We start from the raw sequence: 24,754 nt of genomic DNA on the forward strand, positions 1-24,754 counted from the left end.
CCACCGCTGCCAGGTGACTCCTGCGAGGTTTGTTATTGTTGTTGTTGTTTAGTCGTGTCCGACTCTTCGTGACCCCCTGGACCAGAGCACGCCAGGCACTCCTGTCTTCCACTGCCTCCCACAGTTTGGTCAAACTCATGCTGGTAGCTTTGAGAACACTGTCCAACCATCTCATCCTCTGTCGTCCCCTTCTCCTTGTGCCCTCCATCTTTCCCAACATCAGGGTCTTTTCCAGGGAGTCTTCTCTTCTCATGAGGTGGCCAAAGTATTGGAGCCTCAGCTTCAGGATCTGTCCTTCCAGTGAGCACTCAGGGCTGATTTCCTGAAGAATGGATAGGTTTGATCTTCTTGCAGTCCATGGGACTCTCAAGAGTCTCCTCCAGCACCATAATTCAAAAGCATCAATTCTTCGGCGATCAGCCTTCTTTATGGTCCAGCTCTCACTTCCATACATCACTACTGGGAAAACCATAGCTTTAACTATATGGACCTTTGTTGGCAAGGTGATGTCTCTGCTTTTTAAGATGCTGTCTAGGTTTGTCATTGCTTCTCTCCCAAGAAGCAGGCGTCTTTTAATTTCGTGGCTGCTGTCACCATCTGCAGTGATCATGGAGCCCAAGAAAGTAAAATCTCTCACTGCCTCCATTTCTTCCCCTTCTATTTGCCAGGAGGTGATGGGCCCAGTGCGAGGTTAATCAAGGGTTAATGCAGCCCTTGGGCCATAGAGGTCTCGGCTGTGTTGGGTGTTGTCCAAGCCTACATCGGGACCTGCTGCCCCGTGGGTCCTGTCGCCCTAACCCTCAGCTCTCCTCCTGGGCGGGCCGGCGCTGCCCACCTTTCCTCCCCATCCCCGGACACGGGACTCAAGGCGGCTTAGGGAGGAGAAGATGCGCGGGCAGCTGCAAACGGGGCTCGTCTACCCTTTTCTTATCTCTAGGGCGAGCGCGGGGGCGGGGCCGCCGCCTCCCGAGCGGCAGAAAAGGCGGCGCGCGGGGGGGGGGGGTCTCCGCGGCTGCGCAGTGAGGGCCTCCGGGGCGAGGCGCTGTCATGTCTGTGGCCGCGAAGGAGCAGCTGCCGCGGGAGGAGGAGAAGGGGAGCCGGGAGAAGGTGAGGCTCGCGCGGTGCAGGGGGGGGGGCGAGGGGAGCCCCTCTCTCCGGGCTTGGCTTGGGGGGGGGGCGAAGCTTCTCCACAGCCCCGCCCGAGAAGAAGCGCTTCCCGTCCCCTCCCCCCCCCCGCCCTGCCTCTTTTCCCCTCAGAGAAGCGCTGCTCTGTCAGGCGCCCGCATCTTTTGAGGGGGGGGAGGGAATGCGCGCGACTTTTACCCAACTGAACCCCCCCTCGGAGACCAAGGCGCGGAGCAGAAAAAGGCCTCCGGAGTCCGGGCTGACGGCTCCAGGGAGCGAGTCGTGGACTGGCGTCGCTTCCTGGGCGGGGAGGGGGCCGCTTACTTGCGCCTGCCTGCACGTGTGGACGCGGCCGGCCCGCTTCCTGCGCGTCGTCCGGCTCCCTCAGGCGGTGCCTGCTTCGTCCTTCCCCCGTCAGGCTCCTTTTCTCCCGGCGCGGCTCGGCCGCTCCGAAGCCGAAGCGAGGGCTGCGGGGCCTCTGCCTCAAGGGCGGAGCTGCCCCAACGCGAGGCGCTTCTCGGGCTGTGCCTCTAGGGTCGGAGGTGGGTCGGGCTGCAGTCCGGACACCGGGCGATGCGCTCGTAGGAAGCTGCCTTCTTCCACCATGCCAGGCCTCTGGTCTGCTAGCTCAGTACTGCTGACAGGCAGTGGCCTAGCGTGGGGGGTGCAGGGGGGGCCGGCCGCACCGGGCGCAACATCTGGGGCTTAGGGTTAGGGGGCGCAAATCCACGGGTTAGGGGGCGCAAATCCACGGGTTAGGGGGCGCAAATTACTTGCCTTGCCCCGGGTGCTGACAACCCACGCTACGCCACTGATAGGCGCTAGGGGTGCGGGGCACCCAGGCAGCAGACTCTCAGGGGCGCCAGGCCGAGAGTCCAGGGCCCGAATGTTGAGTCCGGGGAAGAGCCTGCCCATTGGTCAGAGCGCCACAGCGGGCTCTTCTGCTGCGGGCAGCTCTGCGCCGTGAGTTTGGGGGTGACTGAGCCAGTGGCCCCCTAGAGCTGGTAGGCCTGGCTAGGGAGAGAAACACCCTAGTGCACCTGTAGCGGCACATGCCTTCATGCTTGTAAGCAGTGGCGTAGCGTGGGGGGTGCAGGGGGGGCCGGCCGCACCGGGCGCAACATCTGGGGCTTAGGGTTAGGGGGCGCAAATCCACGGGTTAGGGGGCGCAAATCCACAGGTTAGGGGGCGCAAATTACTTGCCTTGCCCCGGGTGCTGACAACCCACGCTACGCCACTGCTGACAGGGGCTGGCCAAGGGATTCAGCCCCGACACTGAGATCCAGCACCGAGGGCCGTCTGGCGGTTCCCTCATTGCGAGAAGTGAGGTAACAGGGAACCAGACAGAGGGCCTTCTCGGTAGTGGCACCCGCCCTGTGGAACACACCTCCCACCAGATGTCAAAGAGAAAAACAACTACCAGACTTTTAGAAGACATCTGAAGGCAGCCCTGTTTAGGGAAGTTTTTTAATGTTTAATGCTGTATTGTGTTTTTAATATTTGATAGGGAGCTGCCCAGAGTGGCTGGGGAAACTCAGCCAGATAGGCGGGGTATAAATAATAAATTACAGTGGTACCTCTGGAAACGAACGGGAACCGTTCCGGAGCCCCGTTTGCATCCTGAAGTAAACGTAAGACACGACTGTGTGTCTGTGCATGCGTGGGTCGCGTTTTGCTGCTTCCACGCATGCGCGTGACATCATTTTGAGCGTCTTCGCAAGCGGCGAAACCCGGAAGTAACACACTCCGTTACTTCCGGGTTGCCGCAGAGCACAACACGAAAATATTCATCATGAAGCTACTTCAACCTGAGGTATGACTGTATTATTATTATTATTATTATTATTATTATTATTATTATTATTTGGCGGAGGTTCCCTCCAAGCCCCACCGGGAGACCCTAAGGACTGAACTTCAAGTATGCAAAGGAGATGGGTTCCTGTTGCTGGAGGTGTCCGGTTTGGCCACAGTGACACGCTGCCCTAGTGATGTCCTCTCTGTGTGGGGCTGCGCTTGAAAAGTGCTCAGGGACTCCAGCTGCCTCAAAGAGCTGCAGCCAGATTGTTATAGGGGAGCAGACGACTTGCTAGAAAAAGCTCCAAACTGGCTACCAGTCTGTTTCCGGGCACAACTGAAAGTGCTGGTTATGACCTGGAAGACCGTATTCCTCATACATACCTGCCCAGGTTTGGAGGTCTTTGGGGGATGTCCTTCTCTCGGTCCTTCCACCCTCACAGGCAGGCTGGGTGGGGATGTTCTCGGTGGCTGCTCCCAAACTTAGGGGCTCCCTCCCTAGGGAATCTAGATCAGCTCCATCCTTCTTTCCTTCCACCAGCAGGTGAATACTTTTCTGTTACAGCAGGCTTGGGGGAACTGACTGTTTTTAATGAAAGTACTGGTGCCATGCTGTTTTTATTGTAATCAATAGTGTGATTTTAATATATTTTATATATGTTTATAGTTTTAATTCTATCAGTAGTTTTTCAATGATTTTTTCTTTGTGTTTTTCGAGGTTCTTGTTTTTATCTGTAAGTCACATTGAGTCATGTCAGAGAAAAAGGAGGGGAATAAACAATGCCAGTGAACTGCAGCCCATCTCCAGTCAGTTTACTTTTTAAATTTGTTGTGCTTAAATGCAAAGAACTACTACCATCATGTTCAGTTTAGCCCTAGATCAGTGGGACTTCTTGTGCAATTCTCTGCAACTTTACTTGGAAGCGACTTCCACTGTTTTCAGTAAGGCTTATTCTTAGGAAAGTGTGCATAGAATTGCAGCCTAAAATTTATTTTGTAGAACGTATATACCATGATTGATAAAAAACACACACACAACCCCCCACTTAAAGCTGTTGAATGCTAAGATTATGCTGTGCCCACATTTTTAATATGCCTTCATCTTAACATCAAGTCGACCTCAATTTGTGACCCACATTTTTATATTTTTAATAGAATAATGCTTAATAAATCCTTACAATACGTATTGTGGTTCCCCAGATGGTGTTGGACTGCACTGCAACTCCCATAATAGTTTCTGACTGCTGCCAGTTGAGTGTGTTGGCTGAGGCTAATGGAACTATTTTTCCAACAGCACTGGAGGGCTACAGCTTTCCTACCCTGTTTGCCTGGGATCATTAATCATTAGCCTGCAGGCAAGATCAACTCTGAGTAGGAGTAGCGTTGCGTACCACAAGTGGACATGCTGGAAACCAATCTGCACGTAATGTGAAGTGATCCTAAATTGCACTATGAACTTCATGCATAATCTTTTGCTTATTCTGGAATAGAGTGTTATCTGAGCGGAAGCTGTTTCTTTTGTCCAGTATCCTCCCCGCCCCCATGTACTCTGCAATATATATTGTTTTGACAACAGAATGTGCCTGGGCAGTTAAGATAAGTAACTTCAGAATAGCTGTATAAACCTTTTGGCAATTGAATGTGCTGACATGGCACACAGTCTACGGGCAACTCCTGTTTTGAGTGTGTGACCGTAAATGCTGGAGTTGTTTTTGGACTCGGAAGTGGGCAGGGTGGACTTATGCGCACTCCACTGACACGTGTGATGACCCAGAACGTAACCCCCACAGAAAATGGGGGTTGCCTGCATATACATGTAACTTCAGAAGTGCAGGAAGCCCTGATCCAGCTAGGTGACAGAAGTTAGGGTCTATTTTTTTCTTAGAGTTTCAGAGCATGGAACAATGTAGTACATCAAACAAGCAAGAATAGAACACAAAACAAAAAGAAAATCTAGCCAGTTAAACACTCCAAAAGGCAATAGAAGAAAATTAAATAATGGGTAGGGTGGAAGAGGAAAGGGTAGAAGATTGAGATGATGTAACAGCTTCCCCCAAAATGTGTTTTGAGTTCAGAGGGAGGCTAATATGACCACCTGCTACATTAATAAGGAAGGGGAACCAAATTGGTTGAACACTCTGTCCGTTTGAGTCTGTTGAGCACCAAGCTTCATACGTCTGTTCCTCACACTTGGCAACATACAATATACGGTTATACCAGGCTGTAAAGTCAGATGAACTTGGAGGGGGAAAGGGATGCAAAATATTAATTAATTAGCAATTTGTCTGTTTCTGAATGGCAGCAGGCTAGCTTTTCTTTACCCTAGACCTGCTACAATACTGAGAAATCTAGTGCAGACATGACTAAGAATTTTTTGCCACGCTCCCTGTTGGTCCAAGTTCGTAGAGGCACATAGCAGCAGCAAATGTGACGACATGGACATGACCATATTTGTGCACACTTTTTGTACATACGGGCCACAGACATGCATACATATAGACAGGCGGTACTTTTATGCACTTTTATATGCATGCTGCATCAGCATTTGAAACTAACAGGGAGCCAGTCGCCTTTTGGAACTAAGGAGTGCCCCCTTGTGACCAAGTGGAGATAGAAATCTTGCCACTTGTTTGTGACAGAAATCACCACCTCAGGAGCGCAAGAGTAGTGTTCCTGGCTGACTAAAACAGCTGAAAAGCTGTCACCAGCTATTGAGCTGTTGGCATTCCCTTTCATCGCTGCTCCCCTGAAGCCTTTTCAGGGTTTTTTCTCAGCTTGAACTCACCGAAACTCAGTTTCAGCACCTCTCAGGTGGGCGCCATTGCCATTCTGAGAGAATGAGTGAGGTGTTCATGGTGAGTTCCGGCACCTCTTTTTCTAGGAAAAGTAGCACTGTGCCTTTTGATGTGCTGAAGAGACTCCCTTGTGGTACTCTTGGCATAAGTAAACAAAACTCTTTCACATGCTTAAATGGATTCCTTCTCACTTGGGAGTAGGGAGCGGGATGAAAAGCTAACTTTGCAGGTAGCAACTGAAGACCAAAGCAAACTGTCCTTCTGTGGTCTGGCCATTCCCACCCTCTACCCAGGATTCCAAAGTCTGTAACAACTCATTTTTCAGCCCACCTCCCTAACCTCTCCCTCAGCCCCTCTCTGTCTTTGCTCCACTGTTTCGTTTCTGTTTCGTTTCCACTCGGCTCAGCTTTCAGTTCCTTGCTCCTAGATAGACGACATCTGATTTTTCACATTGTGATATATCACTATTAAAAAAATTCATTTCAGTAGCACCTTAGAGACCAACTAAGATTGTTACTGGTATCAGCTTTCGTGTGCATGCACACTTCTTCACATACCAAGAGCTACTGATATATCACTAGTTAACCATCGCAATACAGTACACCAATATATTACAACGTCTGAATTAAGGAGGGGCAGCTGGGCTGTGGAGGGAGGGAAGGTGCAGGCAGGCAGAGGGAGCACCTTCTTAGGCTTCCTCTGCCAAGGCCACCACAACGTGAATCACTCTCTGTGGTCCTTCCCAGCGATCGCTGCCCAACAGAGCTGCACGCTTGCAAGCTCAAAATTTTTGAAACTGTTACCGCGATCTGATCTTCAGACCAGTTTCAGACAATGTATTGATACATCACACAGCCCTAGTTATGATTCTGATTTCCATATAAAAATATATAGTGGAACTCAGAGAGAGACCTCAGTTGAAGATCTTAATGCATTAAGAGTGGTGTGGGAGGAGGTCATCATCATACATGGGGGCAAGCAGTTTTGATAAACGATGTTGAAATTAATTTTAGCCCTTCTTTTCAAATTTTGAAATAAAATTCAAATTAACTGTCCGCCAGTCCTGCATAGGCTTCTCTGAGATTGCAGTATACAGTGGTACCTTGAATTACAAATGCTTCAGGTTACAGACTCCGCTAACCCAGAAGTAGTACCTCAAGCTAAGAACTTTACTTCAGGATGAGAACAGAAATCGTGCGACGGCAGCGGGAGGCCCCACTAGCTAAAGTGGTACCTCAGGTTAAGAACAGACCTCCGGAACGAATTAAGTTCTTAACCAGAGGTACCACTGTAATTCTAAACTACCTAAATGTCATGCTGCTCCTAAGGAAAGAAAAAAAAGTAGTTTTATCTTCCCCACCCCCAAGTCCTGTTTTTATTCAATTGATCTTATAATAACCCTCTCATATATTTTTCATGTATTGTTACTGCTAATGGTTACAAATAGAGATTGAACTCTGGTAAGGACAAATTTTTAAAGAAAAGACAGCCGTTCCACCTCCTCCCAGAGATATGTTCACCTTTTCACTTAAGTGGGTCTTTCCTATCAATCACAAGTTGCAGCGCCTGTTCAAGTGCCCAGTTAGCAACACCCCTGGTGCCTGCCACCAAAGGACTCCTCAGCAGCAGTACCACAGTAAATAGGTGACCCAAAGGTTGCTTCCAAATTATTCCTATTCCTATCCCATCCTCCTAGCTGAGGTTTGACGGATAAGGAGTTGGTGTAGGAAGCTATTGCTGAGATCTCCAGCCCTCTAAATTCCTTCTGCTTTCATTTCAGATGAGGTCTGTGTCTGTGGATCTAAATATTGACCCTTCACTGCAGATTGATATCCCTGATGCTCTCAGTGAAAAAGACAAAGTGAAATTCACAGTCCATACTAAGGTAAGATGGCAGGGAAGAAGGTTAATTCATGTTGGAACAAAGCTACAACTTTGCCATGTTGAGTGACCAAGGTAACTTTATGAAGTTACAGATTAGTGAACATGGCTTGGAAAATAGCCTTACCTGACATAAATTGAAATGAAAGCATTTTTATGCCAGTTTTTTTAAAGATGATGTGCTCTGTCTCTCCAAAATTATCTCTTGGGAAATTTCCTTTACTTTTTATTATATTTTATTTTTTCACTTGCTTCCATATACATCTAAATACCTCTTGTACTAATCAAGATTGAGCAATGTGTTGCAAACCACCTGAAAAGCTATATATCACGTTTTAAACCAATATATATATCCATTTATATAAAATTCAAAATGAACCATGGCCAAAATAAGATGAGATTTTGTTTAAATTGAACAAAAGCAATATTTCAGGGATGGTGTTGCTCATGGGTCATTTTAAGATACTGGTTTGGGGTTAAGAAATTTAAGAAACTGGTTTTTGGTTCAATTGTTTAATCTCACTTTATATTCACACATTATATTACTGCTTTTAATAACATGTAGTAATTCAGATTTGATTTCAGTAAGTGGGTGGGGGGGAGAGATTTGTGTCTGTAAACGTAAAATCAGTTCAGTCCTTTTCTGTTTGTTTGTATCTTGACTTCTAAACAGTTTTTGATGGCAGTTGTGCTGCCTGCATGGATCTGAATATGGGATATAGTTGCAACAGCAAGTGAGGAAAGCTAGGAGTGGAGTTTTGTGTGGATGGGCTGTAAACTCCATTTCTGGCATTCAGAACAAATTTCTCATCTCTTGTCTCAGGATCCTTTAATTTTACACGTGTTTCTTTACACCCGGCTCCAGTTGGTGGTTCTCAGGGTTCTAGTTAAAAAAAAAAGTAGATCTTACAAACCTGAAGTCTTCCCACCCATGTTCCAGCTTAACAGTCTCAAAATCCTACACTATTTATTATTTTTATTTTTTGTATTAATGAGGTCCAAAGGAGTAACTGATTTCTGCTTTCAGACTACATTGCCAGTTTTTCAGAGCACAGAATTCTCAGTTACAAGACAGCATGAAGATTTTGAGTGGCTGCATGACACATTTATTGAGACAGAAGAGTATGCAGGACTAATTGTAAGTACTTACAAAATCTGATTTAAAATACAGACATCTTTGCTAAACAATGAAATTGCAAACAAGTAATTCTGTGGTTTCTGATTTTTTGTTTTAGAATTTCATAGTACTGATTCTTAATCTCCAGTGTATATTGATATATATCTGTAGCCTTGAAACTCATTTCAATGCATGAGTGGTGTTGCTATGGATATTTCAGTTATGCTGCAGTTCTGTACCCACTTAACCTGGGCTTAAACCCCATTAGGTTCAGTGAGACTTACTTCTGAGTAGACATGGGTAGGGTTGCACTATTAAGTAACCACATTTCAACTCTTTACAATAACTAATTTTGAGTTTATCAAATAATGAAACCTTATTGAGGGCAGCAAGATGATAATTTAATGAAATAGTGATACTATAGTGGAATCTTTTGTGAAATTCCCTCCAAAAGGAGATCTGAGAAGAGCCAGAGATGTGGATCTTGCGGAAGTGCAGTTAAATTCTTCTTTATTTTGCTAATCTTTGAATTGTGTGGTTTTCTGAGTTTTCTCCAGTTTTTAAAATAAATTTAATTGTACTATTGTTGGTTTGGATTTTTTTTAGCTTGTTGGTTTTATTGAAGACTGAAGTGGCTGAGAAATGACATATATGTCTAACAGCAAGAGAGTGTGTGTGCTTGTGTGTGCTAGAGCGCTGTTCTCAGTTTCAGCTCCAAGAGCATTTGACACCCCTCAGCAAATGCCCCTATTTTTTGTGCTAAAGGTTCATACAAAGGCAATGAGATTATTGTCAGGACTTCGCACACTTCAAATTTCATCATTTTATTTAAATTAGACATACAATACTACTTTTTTGAGATGTAGTTTTGCATTTACTTGCAATGTGCTACATCTCCACCACTGTCTATCTTCAATCTCCGTCCCACCAGATCTGTAGCTACAGATTTGCCCTTAGAACACTCTGAATACATTAGTCATATTTTAGTTCATTTCACATCTTTTCAGCATTTACACTGCCGTTCTATAGAGAAATATTGTTATACAATACTGTACCTAAGTTGTTTATTTATTGTTTACTTTGACAATTTATATTCTACTTATTTACAGTAGGAGACACAATACAATGAAACTAAAAATGACTAAAAGTTATTATATTAATTCTATTAAAAATGAATAAAAAAGTCTTCAGAAAGCACTGGAAGCTCAACAGAGAGGTGGCTTTTCTGAAGGGATTTCCATAGAAATTAGGTGTTTGACTAGCAGTGTTCCTGTAGAAATTGCTAGACAGTAGAAATTACTGAAGTTCTCTTTTTGGACAAGGAGGTTCCTAACAACAGATCTTTTTGTCTAAGATTCCTCCAGCACCTGCAAAGCCTGACTTTGATGGCCCCAGAGAGAAGATGCATAAGCTTGGGGAAGGAGAAATGTCTATGACAAAAGAGGAATTTGCCAAAATGAAGCAAGAGCTGGAAGCGTGAGTGTGATCATACTTAATTAAAAGACCCTCTATATCCCATGTAAATGTTTGCTTGCTGACAAATCTATACGAGTGCAAAGAAGGCTTCTGAATTATCAAGACTCTACAGGTTAAAACAGCCTAGTAAGTTTTCTGAATTTGCATTGTCTTCCCACGCCTCTGCATGGTTTGTTAGTTTAGTTTAGTTTAGTTTAGTTTGTTGCATTCATATCCTCCCTTTATTCTAAGGACAAAATATGGCCCTGGATAGCTCAGTTAGTTAGAGCATGGTGCTGATAATGTCAAGGTTGCACGTTTGATCCCCTTATGGGACAGCTGCATATTCTTGCATTGCAGGGGTTAGACTGGATGATCCTTAGGGACCCTTCCAACTCTACAATTCTATGATTTTATCCTCTCAGCAAACCTTGTGTGCAGGTTTGGCTCTGAGGTAGTGACTGGCTGAAGGTCACCCAGTGAAAGTCCAAGTGCCAATGGGGATTTGAAGCCAGTTTCCCCAGTCCTAGTTAAAAGCTCATGTTATTTAAATCTGTTTATACACCACTATTCAGACAATTTGTCATTTACAAGCTTAAGAAAACTTATAACATAATTAAACATTTCAATAAAGTTACAAGACATGATAGCAGGCTCTCATCCAGTGTTTGTGAAAGGTTGGGGTAGGCAAATTCACCAGTCTCCAAAAAGAAAACAGACCTGTCCTGGTAGACTATTCCAGAGCATGAGAGCTGCTACGAAGAAGGTTCTTCTCCTGTTTGAGGGTAACCTAGGCTTCCCATAAGACATGTTTCAAAATAGGGTCTCCTCAGAAGATCTTAAGTCTTGGGAGAATTTGCACATTCTCAGAGATTACTAGAGCCAAGTTGTTGAGGGTTTTAAAGTTAAGAACCTGTGCTTTGGATTAGGCCTGGAAATCAACTTGGGATCCAGTTTGAAGGCAGAGTTGCTGTTAGTGTGGATGTCATCTGTCCAACTAGCTGGCATTCAGTCTGTTCTGGAAGAGAGTTAACAGTCACACACAAAAAAGAAGAGATAGGGAGCCTGTGGCTGTCCAGATCTTAACAGACTATTCTGACTGGATCAAATTAGGAATTGGAGTCAGCAATGGAGGGCTACAGGTCCCCCATCCCTTCCTTGAATGATCTGGTTTGCAGACTCTTTGATCCAGCATTGTCATTGGAGACAGATATGTACGGTGGCTTGTAGCACCTTTATCAGCTTAGTGTCACAGTCGATCTATCAGCCTGTCATGACAGAAAGCCTTGCAATATTTTTTTAGTGGGATTAAAGGGTAGTTCTTAAGTCTGAGAGGTTGAATACTGATTTAAAATATCAAGATATGGGTGTGTGTGTGAAGGAGCTAAAGTTCATATCTGGATACAAGAACCAGTGCTTTTTTTCTAGGGAGATGCAGGGGTACCCTAAACATTTTGTGAATCTAAGTTTGGCCTCATTGAGGGGCAGCATCTCAATATGAGTAGGAAAATGAGAGTACCCCTAAACATTTTTTTAGGAAAAAAAAGCTCTGACAAGAATTGTATGTGATGGAAGTCATCCAAGTTCAGTAAGGGAGATGAGTTTGCTGTGAAGGAGGTGCCCAAAGTCCTGTTTCTGGGGATGGTCTGTAATTCCAGTCTCTGGCTGTGCATGTGGTTCCTACTGCCAGATCGGGACCCGTGCACATAATTCGAGGTATATGGTCATTGCAGCCACTGATGGTACTGGTGGGTGGGAGAGTGGCATCTAATCTGTCATCTAAAATGTAAATAAGTTATGGCATTCATCATTGAAAGCAATTACAGTCATACCTTGGTTTTCGAACAGCTTAGTTCTCAAACCTTTTGGCTCCCAAATGCCGCAAACCCGGAAGTGACTGTTCCGGTTTGCGAACTACCGTAGTTTTCGCTCCATAACACGCGTTTTTTTCCTCCTAGAAAGTAAGGGGAAATGTCTGTGCGTGTTACGGAGCGAATGCTTCCCTCCTCCGTGGTTTCCAGCGGGAGAAGAGCCACTGAATGGGGAGGAGAGAGGGACAGAGTGCCTGCTTCTTTAAAGGAGCAAAGCGGGAGGGGAGAGGAGCTGCTTACACGAGTGTAAGCGGCTCCTGTACGGTTGGCTCCTTTAAAGAAAGCAGGCTCTCTGTATCTCTCTCGTCCCCACTCAGCGGCTCTTCTCCCGCTTTGCTGGAAATAGCAGGAATGTTTTTCAGCTCGCTAAGGGGGGGGGGGAGGAGGGAGAGAAGCAGAGCCTGCTTGCTTTAAAGGAGCAAAGCAGGAGAGGAGCCGCTTACACTAGTGTAAGCGGCTCCTGTCCAGTTGGCTCCTTTAAAGCAAAAAGCAAGCAGGCTCTCTGTCCCTCCAGCAAAGTTTTTCAGCTCGCTAAGGGCGGGGGAGGAGGGAGAGAAGTAGAGCCTGCTCCACGCGTGCTCCTTGTCCCTTGAGTGCTTTTCCTTCCCTCCCCATTTAAAACGTGGTTACAAAGCACAGATCCACATGGATCCTCAGGATTTTTGCACTGGGTCACCCCAAATTCACCATCAGATCACATAGCATGTCCATGGCTACAGTTTGCACCAAAAAAAATCACACACCCACTGTTGCCTGGGGCTGCAGTGGTGCAAAAATGTGGTTACAAACATGGATCCACATGGATCCTCAGGATTTTTGCATTGGGCTACCCCAAACTCACCGTCAGATCACATGTCTGTGGCCACAGCATGAACCACAAAAATCATACATCCACTGTTTCGTTTAGAATATTTTTTTTTTCTTGTTTTCCTCCTCTAAAAACTACATGCGTGTTATGGTCGGGTGCGTGTTATCGAGCGAGAAATACGGTATTTTTGGAAGCCGAACATCCGCAGCCTCCAGTTGGCTGCAGGAGCCAATTCTGCAGCCAATCAGAAGTCATGCTTTGGTTTCCGGACGTTTTGGAAGTCAAATGGACTTCCAGAACGGATTCCATTTGACTTCCAAGGTACAACTGTAATTGACTGCAATTGGCTGTGATTCCTGAGGGGCAGATGATGCTTTGGGTCTCTTCCAGCTCCTTGATTCTATGCAAGAAGATACCTGCAATGCTTGTATGCACAGCCCACTACGATGCAGGTGCACCTTAGGCCGAAGTGTGCACAATGTGGGGCACATTTTTTTCCATTCCAATATTATTTTTCTTCCAGGGAGTACCTTGCGGTCTTCAAGAAAACCGTATCGTCGCATGAAGTCTTCCTTCAGCGAATTTCTGCCCACCCTCTTCTCAGCCAAGATCACAACTTTCATGTCTTCCTTGAGTATGATCAGGATGTAAGGCACATCTGCTTTTCATTTATTTACACTATTTCTAAACCATTTCTAAAAATATCCCAGGATGATTTACAGATCGTTAAATTAAAATATCAAAATTCATAATTAGCAAAAGCATTAAAATATAAAATCAAAAATCTTCCATTTAAAACAATCCAGACGATTACGAGAACCACGGAAAGAATCAAGCCCAAAAAATCCTGTCAAGGGAAGGCAAGACTGCATTTAAGCCACATACAACTTCACATTGCTTCCGTAAATAATACCAATTTAACTTGAGGGCAGCTGAACTATGGAACTCCTTGCCACAAGGAAAGTGCTGTGGCAAAGAATTCAGCAATTTTTGAAACAGGATTAGAAATAATAAAATTATATCTGTAATTGCTGATTGAATATCCCAAACTCTACCTGCCACAATTTTGTAACTGTATCTGTTCATGTAGTGCCAATTTGTCACACGTAGTCCTCATTAATAACTACCACTCTAAAGTGGGCTCTGTGGGTAGAATGCTGGAAATGCATGGGTTAGGGTATGGTGCCAATAGCACCAAGATCACTGGTTTGAATTCCAGCATAATGATAATGGATAGTTTATCACTGCCTAATGTGTCTCTTTCCCTATCTCTCTTAGCTAAGTGTTCGGAGGAAAAACACAAAAGAAATGTTTGGTGGCTTCTTCAAAATTGTGGTGAAGAGCGCTGACGAAGTTCTGTTCTCTGGGGTTAAAGTAAGAGTTCTTAAAGCTAGATTGTCTCTTGCGTTATTTTCCATAAATCTGTATGCCTGCTTACATATACTGTATTACTAGCATTTAAAAACCTTTATTCCAGTTGCTCTCTTGGATTTTAATTGATTACCGTATTTTTCGCCCCACAGGACACACTTTTCCCCCTCCAAAAATGAAGGGGAAATGTGTGTGCGTCCTATGGGGCGAATGCAGGCTTTCGCTGAAGCCTGGAGAGCAAGAGGCATCGGTGCGCACCGACCCCTCTCGCTCTCCAGGCTTCAGGAAGCTATCCGCAAGCCTTGCAAGCCCAGCGGGAGTTCCCGCGGGCTCACAAGGCTTGCGGGCAGCAGCCTGCAGCCCGAAGCACGGGGAGCCCTCCGGAGGGCTCCCCGTGCTTTGGGCAGGTGTGCGCAAGGCTTGGGGCGGCAGCCGCGGCTGGGGGGGGGGAATAAATTTTTTTTATTCATTCCCCCCCCCAAAAAATGAGGTGCGTCCTATGCGCTGGTGCGCCCTATAGGACGAAAAATACGGTACATATAAATGCTGTTGTTGTTTTGAACTGCTTTTGTATTTATTTTTTAAAAATCTTTTTATATATGCAATTGTTTTAACGTCTTTTTAGTATGTTAACTGTTTTATTGTAAATCACATCAAGACTTTCTGGCATGAAATTATGCAAATTGCGTTGCTAAGAACAAACACTTAGGCTCATTCTTTAGCAATGGAGTGGGTTGGGGGGCGCAAATCGGGGTCTCCAGGACACCATGAATTCAGTACTACTGTGAGCACTCCTCCGCCTTATTTTTGGAGGTATAGACATAACAGCCCTCCTGGATGAGAGCAAAGTGCTATCTTCCCCAGCACTTTCCTTTCCACTGTAAAGTAAAACTAACTTATCAGGATTTTTTTAGGGAACAGAGCTGAGGGAATGGAGATTGCTTGTGCAGTGAACCTATCACAGCAGGACTTTTAAAGTGTTTTTCTTTTTTTAAGGCTGATTATTTTGAAAAGATTTAAGTAACTTTTAGGTAAAAAGGGGTTGGGGCTGTCGTAATCCTGCACACGTACACAGACCTTCACTTATATTCACTTGTTTCAGGGAAGGCTTCAAGTAGCTAAATATTTTGTAAATGATTTCAGAAGTCAAGCTCGTATTGCATTCCTACTAAAGAGGGTTAATGTGAAAGTAACTCTAGCCTAATTTTCGTATTTTCTTGGTCAAAACACTACCTTAATCATCCGAAAATCTCTTTCCAGGAAGTAGATGATTTCTTTGGACAAGAGAAGACGTTTCTTATAAACTACTACAACAGAATCAAGGATGCATGTGCAAAGGCAGATAAGATGACAAGAGCTCATAAAAGTAACTTTTTCACCTATAGAGACACTTAAGAGTAGTTTCTAAATACTGCTCAGTTCAGAGACAAGACTGAAAGTGTTTTGTGTTCTTTCTCAACAGATGTTGCAGATGACTATATTCATACTTCGGCTTGCTTAAATAGTCTGGCTCTAGAAGAACCAACTACCATTAAAAAGTAAGTCTATGCCATTCCTCTTCAAAAATAGCTCTGGCAAAGATTCTCAAACTTTCATTGCTTCATTCAGGCCAAGGGAGCCAGCGTTATTCCACAGACAGCTTTCCGGGTCATGTGGGCCAGCATGACTAAACTGCTTCTGTTTCAATGGAATACCGTGACAAGTGCCAGAGCGCACAGAAACACCATTTACCTTTCCACCACAATGGTACCTCTTTATCTACTTGCAATGGCATGCTTTCAAACTGCTAGGTAGGCAGGAGCTGGGACAGACCAATGGGAGCTCATCCTATTATGGGCATTCGAACTGCCAACCTTCTGATCAGAAAACCCAAGAGGCTCAGTGGTTTAGACCACAGCGCCACCTTCTGCCAGTACAGTGCTATTCACTTGAGTGTGCTGTCACCTTCTGATACAAAAGTGTTCTGAAACTCAGGTTTAAAATTTTGCAAATGTACAATTGCTGAACATTCTATTCCAGATCCATGCATGTTCCTAGTTCTTTGCACCAGAACAACACCAGCCCTCTTTCTTTTTCTATGGGGTCTCCTTTTTGGGCCAGTGGGCACATCTGGAATTTTGAGAGAGTGCTGTGGGGTCCAGTCACAAAATGGCTGCAGTGGGGGTTGTTGCCTAAACCAAAATGGCTGCCTTAGCTGAGAGCAGAACAAGAGGCAGGACTACAGAATGGCACAGCCTTGCCCCACTCCAATCAATTAGGGGGAGGCACTACATCAGGCACCCCCACATTTCCCCTCTGTTCAGAACAGAAGTGAAGGTGGGTGTCCAGTCCTGGCATCCAATGAAAAGTGGACATGTTTTGGGGAAAGTGTTCATTGTAGGAGAGGGGAAACCATTGCTAATAGGGACTGAGCATGAAGACCAAATAGTCCATGCGTTGTGCACTTTTGAGGCTTTTTGGGGGACACACTGATGCCTGTGGGCTCCATGTTGGCAACCTCTAATCTAAGTTGTCTTCTAGTACTATATTATCTTCCTCAAGCATAATTCCTGACTCCTCTCTGTTGGACTTGTTTATAATGATGAAAATTGAGTTCCCTCTGGAAGACTCTGCTAAAATTTAATTACTGCCTAGCAGGATGCAATAGCATGAATACATTCACCAGATTATCCAGTTAATGTGGTGTGGTAGCTTCTGTTGGTCAGGAATGTCTGCACATCTTGTCTTTCGTACAGCTTCATATCTCTACTGTTAGTACCTCCTTCCTTGCCCTGTGTTCTTCTGTGTCGTCATAACTGGAGTCTTACGGAACAGGCCAATCTGTTCAGGCAGGTAGAATCAGAATCTAGCCTTATATAAATAAGCCCACGAAAGTTACTTGCAGTGCCATTTCTTTTACATGCCTGCTAAGGGGCTAGTAGCCTGTGTTACTGTGCTGGCCATAGAAAAGGGGGGGCACTCTCCTTCCCAGCCAGCGTGGAAACACAGACTAAAAATATTGCTTTCCTCCAGGTAGACTGGTGGAGGTGATCCAACCTGGAGGTTTCTATCCTGGTTGTGGAGGAAAGACTTTCCTCTACAGTGAGCACAGAAGCCAAATAGTTTGGCAGAGGAGGCGTGGAGCCAGGTCACTCCTGCATGGTCACTTATGAATGTAACCACTAACTTGGCAGCCATAGCTGATGTAGCCCAACTCCTTGCCCCAGTGCAGGAGGTTTGCTGCTAATATAAAGCTATTGGTGTGAGTTCAGGGTTTGGGAGATACAGTTAACATTCTCTTCTTACCCTATTCCTCCCCAGGTACTTGGTGAAAATTTCTGAGCTCTTTGAGAAACTCCGGGTAACTTTTATTTTATTTTATTTTTTATTTAAAATATTTATATCCCACCTTTCACCAAAAAATAATCCAAGACAGTAACATCCCTCTTAAAAGCAATCAAAACATTTAAGATTGTATTATAAAACATAAGTAGCATAAAGCAGCAAGATAAAAATGTAATCTACAGAAAAAGCAGCAGGAGACAAAACAAAAAACTACAATTAGCACATGCCATCAGTATAAAACCGTATCGGTCAGATGTCTTTCTAAAACGGAAGGTATTTGTCATCTGACAAACTACTGTAAGAGAGGGGTCAGAATTCACTTCATCAGGAGGGACTTCCTATGAGAAAAATCTCTCCTTAGATACAGCCTGACGGACTGCGCTGGTCACTTGGGACACACGAGGGCATCTGACCATGATCTTAGTGGGCAGACCAGTTAATAGTGCAGAAAACAGTCCCTTTAGTATCATTAGCTTAAAAACCACAGGCCAGTTCAACTAAGAAGGTGCTTTAGCAGGAACCAGCGCATCTAACTGACTCGGGGTGTGTGTGTGTGTGTGTCGGGGTCTGGAGAACCCCCAGAACAGTGCCTGGCGGGAGGAAAGGGGAGAATGTTCTCTCAGCAAGCTGAAGTGCTTACGCTGACAGAACCATTGGAAAAGTGCAACGTTCAATTCCTCCCCATAATGGATGTTAAAGAGTATTTCACTCTGGACCAAACTGAGTTTCCAGACACCTTTTCAAAGGAAGCCCCACTTAGAGTGCATCCAGTAAGAGTAGTCCAGACAAGGTGTGACTAAGACATGTGTTTTCATGGCCAGATCTGTAGTTGGTGTACCAGCTTGTGCTGGGCAAAGGAATACCCACCGCAGCTGTCACCTGAACATAATTTGTCAGAGTTGGGTCCAAGGGTATTCCAAAATAATAACCTGTGTTTAGTGCCACACAGCTTGAACCCCTGTTTCTAGAGCAGCAGTTCTACTGAACTGAACCCTACTGATGTGCACACCATCTTGTGTTTCTGCATGCTCTGTTCTGGATAACTTTGTTGATTTGTTGGATTATTGGGGAAATGTGTGATGTGTGGTGTGATAATGGTTTAGCAGCTACAGTGCCATAAAGTTCAGTATGCCTGCCTGCCTGCTGACGCAGAGCACCATAACTCTTCCTGGATTAAGCTTCATTTGTTAGCCTACAGGCAGTCCATGGAGGCCCCAGGCACTGATCCAGAATCTCAGCAAGGTTGATCTTTGAGGCATCCTATAAGCAAACAACCAAGGTGTAAAATAGAAGTTCCCCAGCACTACTGTATAGGACAGGCTTCCTCAACCTTGGCCCTCCAGATGTTTTTGGCCTACAACTCCCATGATCCCTAGCTAGCAGGACCAGTGGTCAGGGATTATGGGAATTGTAGTCATAAAAAGCATCTGGAGGGCCGAGGTTGAGGAAGCCCGGTCTAGAATCATATCCTCAAGTCACACTCCTGTGTCCTTGTGTGAGTCATTCAGCAGGGCAGCCAAGGTTGTTTCCATTCCTAAACAGCCCAAGGCCAAATTGAAATGGAACTATTTATTCTGCAGAATTTAACTTTTTTTTCTTAAAGATGCTACAGCTAATATGCATTAAATTTTAAATTGTTTGTCTATACAGTAATTATGTTTTCTTCTCCATAGAAAGTAGAGAATCGTGTTTCTTCTGATGAAGATTTGAAACTATCAGAATTACTAAGATACTATATGCTCAATATAGAAGCAGCAAAAGTGAGTCCTCTCTGAACGTTTTCTCCAGTACTTACACTATGAGAACAATTTGGCTGAACTTTGTACCACAGTTTTGATGGCAGTGCATTAACATGCTCCACATGATCGCAATCTGAAGGTTGAAATGGTACCAAGATAATGGGGAGACTATGTTCATTGGGTACATTTTTTTGTCATTGAGGTTCAGAACTTCTTTGGCTACTCCTAGACCAATTGCCACACCTGGAGTTCACGACCTTATTCATCTGCTTCTGATGAGAAACTTGCAGCCCTTTCTGATTCAACTATATCACTAATCATGAAAAAATCAGGAGGTTGCAGTGCTCAAGGCCAACTTATTGCATCCCAGCTTCCAGCATCTCTGAACCTTGGCCCTGCAATGACTCCCGAAATGATTCGAAAAGCAAGGCGTGGCTTCTGATTGGCTGCAGGAGCTTCCTGCACTCAATCGGAAGCTGTTTTGGACGTTCAGCTTCCAAAAAATGTTTGCAAAGTGGAACACTCACTTCCGGGTTTGCAGCGTTTGGGAGTCAATTTGTTTGGGAGCCAAGCCGTTCAAGTACCAAGGTACCACTGTAATAAGGTTTATCTTAAACTTCTTCAAAAGCTCTTTGTGCATTTTGAAATGCTTCTTGAGATATAGATCAGGCTGCATATCTGTATAACATGGGGTATAGCTGTGAGTTAAATTCTCTGATCAAGAATTGTTTTTTTCTTTCACTCAACCTATTCAGGATCTCTTGTACAGACGTACACGGGCCCTTGTGGAGTATGAAAATTCAAATAAAGCTTTGGATAAAGCTAGGTTGAAAAGCAAAGATGTCCAGTTAGCAGAAGCACATCAGCAAGAGTGCTGTCAAAGATTTGAGAAACTTTCTGAATCTGCAAAACAAGGTAAAACCACTTCAGGACACCACATTAAGGCAAAGCTTTGCAGTGGATGTGCCTGAGATGTTCTTCCAGAGTTTTTCAGTCTAGAGTTTACTTGCCTTGTAGAAACATGTAACTTCTGCTTGTGATATGCAGTCTAGGGTGTTCATGACTTTATTCCCTAGCAATCAGCATAGGGATAAACATTGAAATTGCTCTGAAGTGATGGGAGTGGGATCTCATTTTTCTGCATCAAGTTCGACAAGCAGCATCTTAATCATGGGGATGGCAAATGGAGTCTGTTCCCCTCAGTAACTGTGTTGAGCATTAGAAGGGCATGATTTGTCTAAAAGGTGAGGAAGCAGGAAGCTTATGAATTCTTTAATAACCTCCCTACCACTTTCCTTGTAATTTGAACACTGACCAAGAGTACTGGATTACCCAATGGGCAGACTTATGTTTTGCAAAGCAAAAAAATGAGTTTGTTTGGGTTTTTTTTGAAGCAAAATGACACTTGATATTCCCCCCCCCCCAAAAAAAAGAGAAAAAACCCAAACCAGCTGCCATGGGAAAAATCAGAACTTTAGGACATTCTTAAATGCCACTAGAGTTTTATTTTATGGTTTAGTATTGTTTTTGTTTTGAATTACACATAAGGGTAACTATAATAATTTCTGTTCTTCTGGTCTCTAAAGGTTTGCCCTACTGAGCATGAATTGAAAATAAAACCCCACCTGCTTCACCCAGTATATTCCACATGTACATGCTCTGCCAGCATTGAGCTATTTCTCTGAATTAATTTTGTTGATTTGATTGCTATGTCCTCTTTCTTTACCTCTACAAAATCCTTCTAAATTTATTACTAGGGCTAGCACTAAGAGTTTGGGACAAGTATTCCCAGACTTTTGATTCAGTCAACAACCCTTTTGCACGGGGGTTCCTTTCACGGCCCCCGCATGCATTGGAGGAACGCGTATGAGCATGCCCCACTCCCATTACGCCCTTTCAGTGGCGTGTTGAGTGACGTTTTCATGTCACTTCCAGGTTTGGCACCATGGATACATCCACGATCATGCATCTTTCAGGCACACACATTCATCGGTTGCTGCCTGCATTTCCCTTTCCATAGTGCTATGGAAATCTTTCAGAAAAACTGGGTATTATTTGGAATAGATATATATCAGCATGTTTGGCACTTATTTATAGTTTGACAAAATGGGTTAATTCAGTTACCAAGTTTCTCAAAAGACATGAAACATTTTGCTGCCTGTAAAAGTTACTCATTCCTGTTGGCAAGTACTCAACATATTTATGCTAATGATTTGTTCATGTGTTTGTCATTTAACTCAATTAAAATGACAGTGGCTTAAGCTATTGGAGCATTAACCTTACCCAAATGAATTCTTACACTAATGGAAGTCCATGTGTGTTAGGTTCTGGCATGCAGGCATTCTTCTGTAGTAGCAGCCCTCTTCTCCTACCCAGCCCATCTGTAATGCACAGGGTAGACTCTTGCTGGTGTGTCCGCCCACCCCCCCATTTGTGCCTAATAATGAAACTGAAAGCAATTCTCTCCCCACCCCATTAGAATAATTTTCAGATTATGCAAAAATAATGTAGTGATTTAAAATTATTTAAGATGATAAGATACCCGCCCAAGACTCCATCTCCAAGTGATTTAACGTCTCTGTTCTCCCAACGGCAGAACTGATCAACTTCAAACAGAAGCGAATAGCAGCATTTCGTAAAAATCTAATTGAAATGTCTGAGCTCGAGATCAAGCATGCAAAGGTATGTGTTCTAAAGTAAGACACTGGTTGGAGGCTGCCTTAACTGTAGAAAATATTCCACAGTATGCGTTTGGGGGCAGTTCAGTGTATTTGTCCTTTGAGGGCTGGCAAACAAGCCTTTTGCAATATGAAGACTGTTCAGGTGGGGGGAGGGGGGAATTGCTAATTAAGTAGTTTGATTTAGTGTGTTTTATGCTGTCAACCAAAACTTTCAGTATCACTAAATAAGCCCTGAAGTCTTTTTTGGCATGGTAAAACTTTTCAAATATGGACAGAAAACTTGTTTAAATTTGTTTCAAAGAACTTCTGTGCCACTGCTTTTCTCTGGGTGCAGGGAAGACTTGTATATGTCTGAATTGAGTACTCTGACCTTTCAGGACATTCTCATAGAGCCTTTTATATGAATAAGAGTCAGCTATGAAATGGCATGGTTTGTTTAGGAGGAGGGACTACTGGAGCATATAATTAAGAGCAAGGTGCCCAAAATGTTGAGAATTCACTCTGCGTAGCCATATCCAGGGGGAGGGATGTTTTGCTCTTATTCTTATACAGAAGACCTACTTCATGTGTCTACTTAATTTTAAAACCTCCACACAAGTGCATGAAGCTCTTTCATGTCAAAACTCAGGAAGGTGAAGGTCTGAAGAAAGGAGTCTTCTATACTCAAGGCTCCCCATGCAATTTTGAGACCTCATACAGGAGAATCCCAGTGTCCAACCATACACCTCCACACAGTGGCAAAGAAAGCTTAGCATGCTCACTCATGATCTATCAGTGCTTGGAAAGTTCGTTTTTAAAAGAATCTAGTTCTGGTTCATCCTGTCCATATAGGAACTAGTTCCAGTTTATCCAAATGAACCTTTAGTCCATAAAAAGTTCATCCTCTGCAAAAGAAAAATCAGCATTCAGATCTTATAAGCCACTGTGATGAAGTATAAGGTCCGACAGTGAAACAGAGGTCACAAACAATAAGTTGTCTGACAAACAGCATACCAACAGGTGGGAGGGGAGGGAGCGAGAGGAAGAGAGGAGGCGTTCTTGCGTCCTCCTTACTTTTTGCTTTCGCTTATTTATTTATTTATTTATTGTTTCCTGCTTGGCAGGGGGTTGGACTCGATGGCCCTTGTGGTCTCTTCCAACTCTATGATTCTATGATTCTAAGCTTTCCCCCCAATTGGTTTCCCATACCAGAAAAGACTTACCCTGTTTAATATGTTTCAGCCACACAGCTGTTAAAGGCATAAGGCATCATTCACTTTGTCCCTGTCTCTGTATTACTTGTTGCAATTTGCTCCTGTTGGAAGAGAGCAAACGGCTTCAGCAGGAAAGATAAAGAAAACCCCTCTATCTAATTGTTTAGAAACAGTGACTAAGACATTAGCCACAGCGGCATCTCTGTCTGGCTAATAAAGTCATACCATGTTGCCTCCACATTTTGTTTCCTAACTTTCTTTACTGATGCTCAGTAGTTGTTGTTTTTTTTAAAGTAGCAGGTAAGAGTTTGGCAGGGGAGGTATTGAATGTGAAGATGAACTAGAAATCATTCAAAGTTTTGCACCAAAGTGAATTTAACCCACCTTTATAATAATAATAATAATAATTTATTATTTATACCCCGCCCATCTGGCAGGGCTTCCCCAGCCACTCTGGGCGGCTTCCAACCAAGTATTAAAATACAGTAATACATCAAACATTAAAAGCTTCCCTAAACAGGGCTGCCTTCAGATGTCTTCTAAAAGTTTGGTAGTAGTTGTTCTCTTTGACATCTGGTGGGAGGGCGTTCCACAGGGCGGATGCCACTACCGAGAAGGCCTTCTGCCTGGTTCCCTGTAACTTGGCTTCTTGCAGTGAGGGAACCGCCAGAAGGCCCTCAGTGCTGGACCTCAGTGTCCGGGTAGAACGATGGGGGTGGAAACGCTTCTTCAGATATACTTTAGTTCACCTGGCAGTTATAGTATCTGCATCTGCATAGGGCTACAGTGTTGAGTTTATGAATGTAAACTACCAAACTGACTTCAGTATTTCAGATAACAAGAAAAGCACATTGAACGAGACTATTTGAAAATACATTGGATGATCTTATTCTGTGGTTAGGTTTGATGGCTCCCTGTCTCCTCCACCTAACGGACTACTTCTTTTGCTTTCCAGAATAATGTTTCTCTCATACAAAGCTGCATTGACGTGTTAAAGAAGAACTGAAGGCAACTTACCTGTGGGGGGTGGAGTGAGGAAGGCACTTGGAAATTGCACTCAAACGGCCGCATGGGACTCTGTTTCTAGCTTGGTTTCTCTATACCACCTTTTTCTGGCTAAAAACTTAACCAAGCTGACACTAATGCATTGATCTCAATGATAAAAAAAAAATCTATTACATATAGATTTGCTTGAATTTCCACTGACGTGTTAAACCTCAGGGTAAGCAAACAATATGTGTATGAGTTTGATAACTGGTAAATTACTATTGTGGAAGAAACTGGTTTCTGGAAAAATGCCTTAGCACTGGAAATGAGTTTGTGCAGTGAAAGATTTGAAATTACAATCTGTCATGGTGCCTGTTGCATATATACCATAACCCAAACATCTCTATTTCCATGTGCAAATGACTACAGCTAATGCTTTGCAGTTTTATAAGGAAATGCATTAACATTAAATTTCATAAACCTCTACTGCAATATTTTTTGATTCACTGTGTATGTACTCTTGAATACAAAATAAATGTCTACTCTTGATTTATGTAGCATTTAATTGATGTGGAGTCTTCTTTGCTCTTGCAACAGTAATAGGCATCTATGT

At 43.9% G+C, this 24,754-nt stretch overlaps 1 protein-coding gene across 1 annotated transcript; it reads left to right on the plus strand.

Annotated features, from left to right (window-relative positions):
- The first annotated feature begins 863 nt into the window (after window positions 1-863).
- Window positions 864-24,701, plus strand: SNX5 (sorting nexin 5). The gene is made up of 13 exons (XM_083624726.1): window positions 864-1,107; window positions 7,495-7,599; window positions 8,623-8,733; window positions 10,067-10,188; window positions 13,370-13,493; window positions 14,125-14,220; window positions 15,478-15,583; window positions 15,680-15,755; window positions 17,518-17,557; window positions 19,215-19,301; window positions 20,036-20,195; window positions 21,877-21,962; window positions 24,110-24,701. Exons 1-13 carry the CDS (start codon window positions 1,048-1,050, stop codon window positions 24,158-24,160), a joined length of 1,224 nt encoding a protein of 407 aa, XP_083480852.1. The 5' UTR covers window positions 864-1,047; the 3' UTR covers window positions 24,161-24,701.
- The last annotated feature ends 53 nt before the right edge of the window (window positions 24,702-24,754 follow it).

The sequence above is a fragment of the Podarcis filfolensis genome (genome assembly GCF_964270895.1).
Source record: "Podarcis filfolensis genome assembly, chromosome: 7".
Taxonomy (NCBI): domain Eukaryota; kingdom Metazoa; phylum Chordata; class Lepidosauria; order Squamata; family Lacertidae; genus Podarcis; species Podarcis filfolensis.

Coding starts and splice junctions, on each gene's coding strand:
- SNX5 (XM_083624726.1), top strand. CDS start 1,048: ATGTCTGTGGCCGCGAAGGAGCAGCTGCCGCGGGAGGAGGAGAAGGGG. Junction 8,734..10,066: donor AAGAGTATGCAGGACTAATT/GTAAGTACTTAC, acceptor TTTTTGTCTAAG/ATTCCTCCAGCACCTGCAAA. Junction 19,302..20,035: donor TCAATATAGAAGCAGCAAAA/GTGAGTCCTCTC, acceptor CAACCTATTCAG/GATCTCTTGTACAGACGTAC.